This window comes from Solea senegalensis, linkage group LG5 (genome assembly GCF_019176455.1).
Source record: "Solea senegalensis isolate Sse05_10M linkage group LG5, IFAPA_SoseM_1, whole genome shotgun sequence".
NCBI classification, from domain to species: Eukaryota; Metazoa; Chordata; class Actinopteri; order Pleuronectiformes; family Soleidae; genus Solea; species Solea senegalensis.
The window spans coordinates 12,295,285-12,307,498 of record NC_058025.1 but is presented as its reverse complement, the minus strand read 5'-3'; the positions used below and the strand labels follow the sequence as shown (position 1 = coordinate 12,307,498).

The 12,214-nt window shown below is 38.2% G+C and overlaps 1 protein-coding gene across 1 annotated transcript in view; it reads right to left on the bottom strand.

Annotated features, from left to right (window-relative positions):
• The window catches only part of ipo11 (importin 11), an 87,364-nt gene that overhangs the window by 28,148 nt on the left and 47,002 nt on the right, over positions 1-12,214 (bottom strand). Inside the window, exons 21-22 of the mRNA XM_044026533.1 lie at positions 7,948-8,063; positions 6,237-6,313 (exon numbers count right to left, since the gene is read on the bottom strand). Of these exons, the coding sequence (XP_043882468.1) occupies positions 6,237-6,313; positions 7,948-8,063 (193 nt within the window). The remainder of the gene's footprint in view (positions 1-6,236; positions 6,314-7,947; positions 8,064-12,214) is intronic.

Below are 12,214 nucleotides of genomic sequence, written 5' to 3'. Positions count from 1 at the left end.
AATGTTTGGGTATACATAAATAAAGAAGACAAATATATATATATATATATATATATATATATATATAAATAAGATCACAGTGAAAAATTAAGACAACCGCAGATTGAAATTAATTGTGTAAGGTTGTGGAAAAGAAATACCACAGCACATGTCGTAATCAAACTAAATGCGGTCCAAAACAAAACAAAAACTCAAGTGCATGACATTTTTTTGCCAGGATAGTGTTTAAGGTATTTACTCATAAAATGTGCAGTGAAGCAATTGATCTGCTGTTTCTACCATCATTAATAAGAGGGTGAGGGAAAGATGAAAGCGACACTCCGACAACTGTTCTCCTGTGATCAGGATAAGCCATTCATTTTTGTTTGACTGTGGGGCTAACAAGCAAACATGAGGCTGATATACAAAAATGTTTGCTGTCATTCCAGATGTGAAGGTCTGTCTAAAAACATGGCATAACAATTATGAAACAAACTGTACTTTTACTGCAAGTTATTGCGAGCGAGTCTCCTGCAAGTCCATATTTTGAAACCCAATCAAATTCCAGTCCGCCATGACATAGGGCATACAAGGCAGCTGCCTTAACAGAGAGTAACAAATCCATGTTGACAGCTTATCAAGGAGAACTTTTTGACAACTTGGTGAATACTCCTGAGTCTTCAATGAGTGATGAAATAACTATATTGCAGATGTGTGTGCAGCACTGGGCTGTTCAGCCCACAGGAATGGGCATGTCAATCAGGGTGCTGCAGAACACAAGAAAATGGCTCAACCTGACTATGTCAGACGAGAAAGAGGAGTACACCCAAAACAGCCTCATAGGTAATACTTGGCTCTGCTGCTTAAGAGCTAGGAAGAATTATAATCCTCCACTCTGTGCCTGTTAAAATTCATTTTATCAGATCAGAGGAAAGAGTACCCATGCTCTATTTATGTTTATTACAAACACAAAACCTGAGGTAAACACAGAACTGATCTGCTCCTCCATAATGCTGCCACCACAACCACCGTCATTACTTGCCTTGCTGATAAGCTGTGCACACACTGTAGCAATATCCTCTGAAGGAGAGTTGTGTATGAATATCATACAAGAGGAGGGACAGGTACAAGTATTCATATACAAGAGGAAGAAAATGAATTGAATTTTCATCCTGGGCTGGAGGTAGGTCATGGAGCTCAGAGCACTAAGCCCCAGACTTCATAAGACTTTCATCATCTCTCCTCCCATCACTATCGTGAATGAACCCGAGGCACCCCAAGTGTCCATGTATGAATACAAAAGCCTGACAAAATAACAATGCATCTGGTTATTGGAAGCAAATGCACTCACATTTCCACATATCATTACTCTACTTTTTCTGAGTGAGACCAATATTACAGGGAAAAACAGGATGGTAGGTTTACTACGACTCACCTAAACTTCCACATAATCATTCTCACCTTCTAAACAAAGTGTGATAAAGTCTTAATCATCTCTTGTGACTGGCCTTTTCATTTTTACAAGTGAAAGATAATATTGTATTAATACCAATAATACAAATGTGTGACCTTACATAACCCAGCAACCAATACATGTAAATACAAATAAACTCAGGCTACAACAGTGTACCAATTAATTCATTAACAATCAACAGCTAAATATTGGTCAGCTATTTTCTAAATCAGTTATTTGTTTGAGTGTTTGAATGAAAAGTTCTCTAATTTTAGCTTATATATGAATATGTTCTTGTTCCTTTACTACTACATGACAGTCAACAGAAAATCTGGGGGGAAAAATACATTGAGGACAACATTTTGAGGTCTATGAAAAAAGGATCAACCCATTAGATTTTCACCTATTTTCAGATATTTTATACACCAAACAAGTGATGATGTGAAGGTTACTTTGATGTTCTATATAAAAGTGAGAGTATGTAGTGTGAGAAGTGACAGAACCTTTTTTACTTAGTCTGTCACATTGCACACAGTAGCTCTGCCACTCACTTAACAGCTTAAAAGGCGAGAGATGTGCCTCTCTCTCATGGGACAAAACTGTTAACTGTCTTCTACAGAAGAAAGCTGAAGCTTGACCTGAAAGTAATATGCAGTTAAAGAGTTGCCTTCACCCTTGAGGCCAAGCCCAAAAAGATTAAAAGTTACTGCAATGTTGTTGCTTTTGCTAAGAACATGGTTTTGCTCAATTTGTTAGTGTTAGTGACTAGAGACTGTTAGTGAAGTTATGAGATCATGATAGGCTTTGAGGTTATAATTGAATGTGAATGGGACTGAATTATGTTGAAATGTAATATATATTTTGTTCTCCTGTGCATGTAAAAGTCTGTGAAGAAAATATTGGAAAGTCCAAGTGAAAATTAGTCTTAAATAGAATAGACTGTTTTGCCAGATCAATAATATAAAAGCAATTACATTTTTAGAAAGCAACAGAAGATCCGCAAAAACAGACGCCCTGGCTATAATCAAATAGTCACAATAACAGCTGTTACAGCACTGATTAAGCTGTAGTGTGTATGTCCTTCCTAGCCCTGGGCATATGCCGCACAATCCACTTCGGTTGTCAACAATAACCGGGAAAATGAGCCTCACGTCTGACTGTGATAACAGCCTCTAATGATTGTTGGGGACACTGTTAAAAATGTTTGGTTATCTCCCAAAACCTGGTTTAGCTTTACATTACGTGATGGGGTTACAAATATTATTGAATGCAGCCAGCTACACAAACTTTCAATTGAGAAGAGGACTGGGAGTTTTAAAGGCAATTAAAAAAAAAAAAATTAAAGGTGAAATCAAGTGCAGTTGATAGCTTGTAACCCCTCCTTAAACATGTTTATTATGGGTAACAAAGTACCTGCTGTACAACAGAGACGTCTCATCCAAGGTTTGGAATTGTATTCACGCTTGACAGAGGCGTGAAAAGCAAGAGATTCAATGAAGTGGCCAATCTCAACTTTACAGTGAGACCCCCGGTTAAAGAGATGATAACAAAGGTGAGGAAGTACAAACATCCCAGCATTGTGTATAATCTAATGTGTTTTTTTACACCAAAAAGAGATAATGGTTGTGAAGGACTATATCAAACTTTAAGTAAAATGACAGAAAAGATGATTTGTATTAAATGTTGCCAAATAAGTCCCACTTCTTAAAAAGCTGTAATTTTAGCCAGCACTTCAAATTGGGGAGACTGTGATAAAGAGGTTGTGTTCTCCTGTCCTGATTGATCCATGAAGCACATTATCTGGGCAGTTAACTGTGAGTCTAAACAGTGAAAAATGTTAGAGATCCTCTAACAGAGCTTTCACATGAAAAAGATGAGGCAGAAATTGCTTTCAATAGAATATCATTGATCTTGTGGGAATGGTCTGACACTTATCTGGATGCAGCAGTTGCCAAACGATAGAACGTTCATCAAGTAGTGCATTGCACAGCTCAGTTAACTGCTTTAAAGCCACATCAGAAAGGTCACGTTGCAGCTTTTTTTTTGTGATTTATTTACCGTAAAATGCAGAGACAGGTCATTAGTTGAGGGACAATTACTTGAAAATAAATAACCAGCTATTATAATTTGCATCATCATTTATCAAGCTAAATTGCCATCATTTATATACATTTTATTTTACTAATTTGGATTGGTGGCCAGACTGTTTTGTTATTTAACATAACTTAAAGAAAAAAAACAAAATGTGCAACATAAAATGCATGACTTAATACACACTCAAACCCTGAACCCCCCACAAATGTGCTTGGTTGTCTTTCCTTGGACTTGCATCACCAACAATTAGGCACGTCTCTATAATCCAGAGGGATGCCATTAGAAGGGTTAAAAGGGTTACACTTCTTAACCAGTGTCAGGTTGATATCCATTATAGTGTAATACACAGGCACCTCATGACCTTTCCCATAGTTCATTAGTATGTTATCTAACAACTCAACACCTACGGGAGATGATGTTCTAGCTCTAAAATCCCTAACTGCAGATGGTGGAGCACCAGATAGAGATCTGAATAAATGAGACCTGGGAAAACGTAGCATGTACTCAAAATATTTCATTATTACATGATGATAATAATTAGATTTAATTTCAATTTTAAGACACATTCCTAAGCCAGTGCCAAATTAAGAGCTATCTATTCATTACCATTACAAGACCTCTTGTGTTTTAGCAGATAATGTAGTTGTAACCAATTGTCGGAGAGGGTGAAGGGTGTCTAAGTCAAGCACCCTTTACTTAAGCCATGCACACCTCATAACCTAACAATTATGACATAAAATCAATAATCCTACACAGATAAGTAATCTTATACAAGATCTGAAAGTTAGTATGCCATCACCCCTTCTGCCAAGACACCAGGGAAATTTGCCTCCTTCCTTATTGCAGACACTAGAGGTTTGAAGGTTTAACCAAGAGAAATTATGTTCAGTCTGGTACTCTAGACGGTCTAGACATTTAGAAAAATAGCAGGTAAAATGAAACAGCATGGAAATTAAATGGAAATAAACCTTTATCACTTTTATAAATTAATTAATAAAAATTCTTAAAACGCATTAGCTGATTCTCCATCAAAACTGGTCACATGCAGCACCATGTACAGCTGACACGTGTCCTAGGTCAGAGAGAGGTGGCATTAATACAGGCCATAGTACTCGTCTCACAATTTAGCCAAGGCAAACCCCCAGACATTCTAATTAGAGAATTTGCTGCTCCAGTTTAGCAATTATGAAGCGAGGCACTTTATCAGGCAGGCCAGGCCACATACCTGGCAAACTGTGACACCATACTGAGCCAGATACTCTCAATGGCCCACATCCCTCCTCTGCTCTCCATGTGCCAACTAAATGAACCAGCAACGGTTGTTCTGGAGCAAATCAGCCAAAGATGATGACTGACCAAATTTTGACACAAAAGTGTCATGGACAGGGGGGAAAAAAAACTTGATTTGCACAGCAGATCATCTGCCTCCATCATGCCCTATCGCTTGTGTCTTCTGCTGTTATACCAAACACAACATTCATGAACCTTCTCTGTGGTCTTCCTCTTTTCCTCCTGGCCAGCAGATCCATCTTCAACATCCTTTGTCCAATATAATCACTATCCCTCCTCTGAGACCAAACCATCTCAACCTTGAATATTGAAATGTTCCTCTTTAAAAACAACACACAATTAAAATGGTGTGATTTGTTCTAGCCCATGACCATAGATCATGCCTCTATCATGCAGAAACTGCTCAGCTCAGTCTGTGAAAATGTCTCTGATTAGTCCAAAATTTGAAAAGCCTGGTTGTGCTGCTTTGGAATTGCTTCAGTTTACCTTATTTTTACCAGCGCTAAATAAGATGAAAAAGCCAGTCTCAAATCTTTTCAATATTTCATGTCAAAGTTCCTCAGAGAACACCTCCAATGTAACACCATGTTACTCTATCATTAATTTCCCTGCATCACTTCTTAAATCATTAATTTTCATCCTCCACCTCCTCCTTGTGACATTTCACCACATTTCTTGATACTTTTTAATTCCTTCCTCCTCCATTTCATCCATCCGTGACCATCCTCCTGAGCCCCTTTGCTCTTCTGTATCTCCTGAATCCCACATACATGCTATAAATTATCAAATGCTCCACTAAACCTATCAGGCCACACTAGTGTTCATTTTAGTCCCACTCGCTCGTTATGTGCAAAAGCACCTAATCAATGCTGTTCCACATCGCACTGAAGGCCACACACACAAACGCACACTCACCTCTACACACTACAACAAGTGAAGTATCCCAGTGCTCCAGGCCTGTGATAAATCACCCAGCCACTTCCATTCAATCTGCTACCACTCATAGCTGCCTACAGACCAAAAGAAGTGGCTCGAGGCAACTGCAAATCCACAACTGTGATCTTCGCAGGCTACAAGAGCCCAAAATGATAAAATTATGAAAATTAAGTCCATGTCCATAGATTGCATCACCTTCCTTTCCACATATTCTCTCTGACTCAAAAATATTTTATCATAAACCGCTGGTTTTTCGGTTGGAAAGCTTCTCTTTGTCTCAGGCGTAGAGAAATACTAAACACACACTAAAACATGAATCCCTACTTCACAGGAAGCCAATATTTAATTTAATCAAACAATCCAGCATGTTTTACAGTTGTATTATTTGTAAGGGAATTGTGACCTCACCCTATTAAATATATACATTTATGGAAGTAGAAAGACACAGATGTACAAACAAACAAGGAATATTCAATAAGCTCACCCAACAATGCCGACATGTTCTGGAAAATTCTGAGTAGCTCTGGTGTGACAGCTGGGCTGTTCTCCAAAGTCACCAACCTGTATGATCGTATGGGGGTGAGAGATGAGTGTAGAGGTTATAGATGAGAGGTGGCAAAAGAATATTGAGGAAAAAATACAGCAGGACAAATTACTGAGTCAGACAGAGGGAGAAAGCATAGGCATCACAAAAGTGGGGGAATACATGCTTGAGTGGGTGTCAAAGAAGAAAGGAAAAGGAAAGAGGCAGAGGAAAGCAACATCATAGTAAGAATACATTTGATAAAAAGGGAACAATGTTACAACATTTGCTTGATGAAACAGGGCCAGTATTGTATTCCTAAATCAAATCAAAATTACATTTTGGAGCATTTTGGCCACCGTACTTGGGAAGTCAGTCAGTCATTAGAAAAGAAAGATAACTGTACATCTAATTCAAAATATGACATTAATTCATCAGGCTTTTCTGTACTCTTCTCTGCAGCACTGCCCATATCCATTCAGCAAATATGCTGGATTTCACCTGCATGTTTTGATGCATTCTCCACAATTTATTAGGGAAAAGGAAAATATACAAGTAAATGGCATAGAAACAGAAAAAAACAACCTATAAAAGGAAGAGAGAATGACATTGACTTTCTAAACAAAGAAAGCAAACATTTAGGACATGGCTGTTTATCAGGCAGGATGAAAGGCAGGGAAGAGATATAAGATTGTGGCTTTGTGCTATACACACACACACACTGCATGCTGAACAGTGCAACTCTCCGCAGGGACAGACAGAATAAGAAGAGATTAAGAAGGGAGTTAAAAAGCAGAGATGATTGGAACAGAACAAAAGGTAAGCCAATTCTGTTCTCCTGAAGCAAACCTTTTTTCTGCATCCACTAGAGATAGCATCATTTTGCAGGATATCCTTACTATAGCTTTATTATAATATGTGTCCAGAACAATGACAAAAAGACATTGAGCTGTATCGCAAATAAGCAGATTCATAACCCATCTAAATCGTTTGTCACTGTCAGCCTAATTAGCACTAGTTGTGCACAAAACGTGTTAATTGGCAGACATAATGCTCAAGTTTCCTACAATTAGAAACTAACATTATCATCATGTGAGATAATTAGACATGAGGAAAACACTAAATGATACAGCAGACAACCTAAGAGGATCAAAGAAGTTGCCATCATCTGCCATAAAAGTTAATTACCTGATCATCACAGCAACATCAGTCAGTTTGTTACCATGCATGACAAGCATAATATCTCAGTCGGCTTAAACTTTATGCAACATTTTTAATATAAAAGAATACAACCTTTTTATGTAAATAAATTTAATCATTAATAGGAGAATAGCTTGAAATTAGATATACTGGATTACACTTAAAATTAGCAGAACATCTTGAAGTGTGGTACAGTGGGTTATAGGCGATGCAGTGATTTGTGCTGACCAGGATTACCTCGGATGCTGTTTTACACCAGTCTTACAAAGCATTAACGTTAGGTAAATTAGGTGTGTCATTTAATTTCATGATTGGATAGATGGATGATTAAAATCAGGGGTTTGTAAAAAGAGCTTCCATAGAAAAATTGTAAGTCACTGTGTGTATAAAGCTAAATATCAGCTAATAGTATGAACGAGAAAAAAAATGGAACACCACAATGCAAGGTGTTTGAAATATCGTGTGTCCTTACCAAAGCTCCAGTCCATCCTCCAGCAAATACACATGTGGTGGCTGGGAAACATCGGTACTCAGCTGAATGACAGGCAGAAGGAAAGGGTACAGGTTCTTACTCTCTGCGCCAAGGCCCTGTGAGTACATTGGAATTCAGAAAGTTAAAGCCAATTAAGAAAAAAACTTACCAAACTACAAAACCATTATCAGGCTATAAATATTTTTATGTTTATTTTATGGCCCACAACCCATTTATTTGCAGTAGATGAGGAAAAAGAAGATCAGGTCTAAGATCTATATACACACACGTAGCTCTAAGGCTACACCCACACTACTCTGTCTTGACATCCTTTCATCTGTTTGCTTGTTTATTTATTTATTTATTGAATGTATTTGTATATTGTGTGCACATTTGCCAATACAGATTATGTGATTTACAGGACACTTCTATCTATCCATCTTTCAATCCATCTTCTTTTAAAAATGCATACATTGTGCTCCAGATAGACATACTTTTCTAATCTGTCATCCTCACTCCACCAGGATCCTATCCACACAGAAACAATCTTTTTCTTTGAAAAAAAAAGATAACAGTAAACATGGCATTGTTTTAGGAAATGTCTCTATCCACACAAAACTCCCCAAAAACGACTGAAAATGCTGTCGCACATATACTAGACCTGTAAGTGGTGCTGTAAACGGAGATGACGACGTTATACACATTACAATCTATCACAGAAACAGACACAGAATGGACCAAGCCAGGGGAAAGAAGGGAAATAAAAGAAAGAAAATGAAAGTTATCATAAAGCAAACAGACCAAACAACTGTGTTGCCAACTTTGACGCTATTTGATGCACTCCAAACAATCTCCAAACAGAAGAGACGGCAGACGTCAATGACGAAAAAGATAGGGACAGTGAATGCCAGCGCAAGAGAGAGGTGGGACTATGACATCATTGTTTTCCCAAAAGAGAGAATCAACCTCTTGTTTATACTGGCATGCTCATACTCGCTGTAACTGAAGGGTCACATGATGTACATTTTTAAGATTTGGTATGGCTGCAGAATCATCATCTGGATCATTTTATTCTGATAATGCAATTTTTAAATGAAAATGTAGTAGTGTGGATGTAGAAATAACTGGGATATACATTTATATGTACATGAGCAATAATGGACTGCATGGTGGTGCCTCAGCAATACAGTTTTGGTTCAAATGTACCAGCAAGGTGGGGCTTTCACTGACTGTGGGTCACTGAATGGTCAAAAGACATAAATATTTAGTGATGTATGCATTTTGTTTTAAGTGGGCTTCCTCTAGTTTCCACCCAGAGTTCAAAGACATGAAGATTAGATTAACTGGTGGCTCGAAATTGCATGCAGGTGTGAATGTGGGCTTGAAAAGTTGTATTTATGTGTCAGCCCAGTGGTAAGACTGAAGAGCTGCCTGGGGTGTCCCCTGCCTCTCATCCAATGTCATCTGGAAGACTGGACCATAATTTAAACCACACAAAGCTGTTTTGTGCACAACAAAGCACATCTTATTTCTATGTTTCTCTGTATATTAGTTCAACCACTATTAATTTCCAATCTCATAGTTTGTTTTTGTTATTTATGTTATCATATACTATGGAATAGCCTAGATCATTAACCATGACTCACTTCCCATAAAAACATTTGGAGTGTACTTCACAAAAGACAAAGGATAACCTACCCTGAGGCTAAAGTGTCAATACAGCAACTGACAACAAAGGCAAACACAAATACACACATTGAAAAGACTTAGCAACTGTACCATCAACTGTCATGTTTAGCCTAGCTTATGAATTATGCCCTCTGAAAAGTTATTCCCCTTGAAAAATCACTTCCATCTTCTTCACACAGTCTCTCAAACTCTTCACAGTCGATAAAAACTTAAACACTGTCTGACACCATGCCCTTTCAAAGCACCCCATCACTTTGAGTTTAACTTGGCCACTTTGTGTATTCACTGAAAGAACCCACATGAAAATGTTGGAAAGAGTAATGAGGAAACCATGCTTGTGTGCATGTGGGTGTGTACCAAAGGAACTGATCCGTCTAAAGGCACAGATGATTCAAAGTTGTGTAGCAGAACTGTCCATATTGTTTGAATGATGGCATGACATTAATTTGGTCTAAATATGCTCCCCTTGTGTCTATGTGAAAGTGAAGCCAGGCTCATTTCCCAGTTGTCACCACCCTGTTTCCTATCACAGGCAACAAGTAACTACTTTCTAGGAGGGAGAATTTGTTTTCAGTGTTCGAAAACGAGTGAGCAAATATGCAGGCTCTTATGAGCATAAAACCTCTTTTAATGCCGTCTGATCTTTCACAGGCATGGCTGGTTGAAGCCAGTTCCAACAGGGGTTCATCTCTATCCTTCTATGATTAGGTCAGTTCCCCACTGTTCCACAGCACTGCCAAGTTCTCAAAGCACAAAAGATGGTTTAGGGTTGTGATGTTTCCCAGAATCTGCCACTTAAGACATTAAGTGCTGAGGGCTGGGCATTAATCCAAGTTTCTACATAATATCGCTATATTTTCAAACAGGTTATACAATTACATAATTATACATTAAAGCCACACACAGATATAAGGTATATCGCTACCTGGATACAATTTATTTTTTGTCCATATTTCCCAGTTGTAGGACTGACATGTCAAAGGAATTTTCACCACAGTAAATTACACACACAAACACACACACACACACACACACAGAGCAGCTGCAGAGATCTACCCTGTAGTTGTGTGTCAGGAGTCACTTTTTTCTCCTTCTATCCTTCCACTCAAATATCTTCAACAGTTTGATAGTGTACAGTGGCTGTAAGGTGTTTATGTTCACTTTCCCAGTTGTGTTTGACTTACCCACGAGACTGAGGGATAACAATTAGCCATCACTGCTAAGCTATCTTCTAGGCTAGGATAAGGATAAGTGCATTTACATAAAACACAGTGTATCAGCATGAGTCTCACTAAAAGATGGTGACGGCTGTGATGAATTAATTTCCAGTGCAACGATAGTCATAGCAATTAAAAGCTAAAGTTACTCGCATTTTACTTTTACTCTTAAAATGACACAGCACCTGTTTATCCACCGGTACAAGTGGCCATTGTTTCTGCCAGAAGCAGCCTTAATACGAGGTGACCCCATGTGCTGTATCTCGTCTTCCTCTGTGATAGTCTCCATTGTATTTATAGTCACCACTGTTTTTTCATTTCTGCGGTTACTGCAACAGCCCTACGACAAAATGAGTGTTTCTGGTTAAAAACTTACGTCGAAAAGTCTGGAGCACCAGTGAATCATTGCAAATGCATGTGTTGTGTTTATTACAGTATTGGGGGGGGCTACAGGTACCTTTCTTTTCAGACAACTTTATTTACTGATGGCTATGACATGAAGGAGTTCAGCAAATAGGATTTAAGTCAGTATAGTATGCTGTGCTCTTTCGTATCATTTATTTAATCGTCAAAATCCACTGCTTTGTATATGACTACTGTGCAAGTAGTCATACACAGAGTCTGAACTGAGCAGCGAGTAGAAATGAAAAAAGAAACCTTACTTTTTTAACATCAGCATTATATCGAACAGTATATATTAAAATTTCAATTAGTATGCAGCTGCACAGTTGACTTATCTTAGCCCCTTTAGCAATACACTCCCTTAGCACCGTGCAGCTTTCCATATGTGCACTTGTGTTAACTCTCTCAAAAGGACTGTATCTATCGCTGAGTGTTTCGACTCCTACTGTGAAGTAATGCAGTAGCAGCCACACAGGAGGCAAAATCTTGCTGATGGGTGCCTTAGTGCTAAGAGTAATAAAGCATCTGTCTCAGACTATTTTCCTTGTCTTCATTTAGTGATAAACCTGATTGACATTGATGCAAGTGCTTGAAAAAACTGTATAAAACTTGCCTCACAAACCCAATAGATTTTTTTTTATTCCATGCCATGCTAAGAAACCCAGCTAGTTTGGGGAACGGCATCTAAATGTAGGTCTCCCTATCAGACAATTTTGTAAATCAGTCGCAGCATGTGGCCAGACAAGTAAAACCACACTTATTGTCAAATTTGCTGAACAGTACAACCTGTCAAGCTGCAGGATGTGGTAATTCTACTGAAAACTAACAATGTACTTTCAATTGAAGCAGCCATCTAACCCTGAGATATAAATTAAGTAAATCCTCAGCATTATTCTTGGCAAGAGTTTTTTGTTACTTTTCCATTTATTTTAATTCCAACAATTTTGTTAATGGGCTCC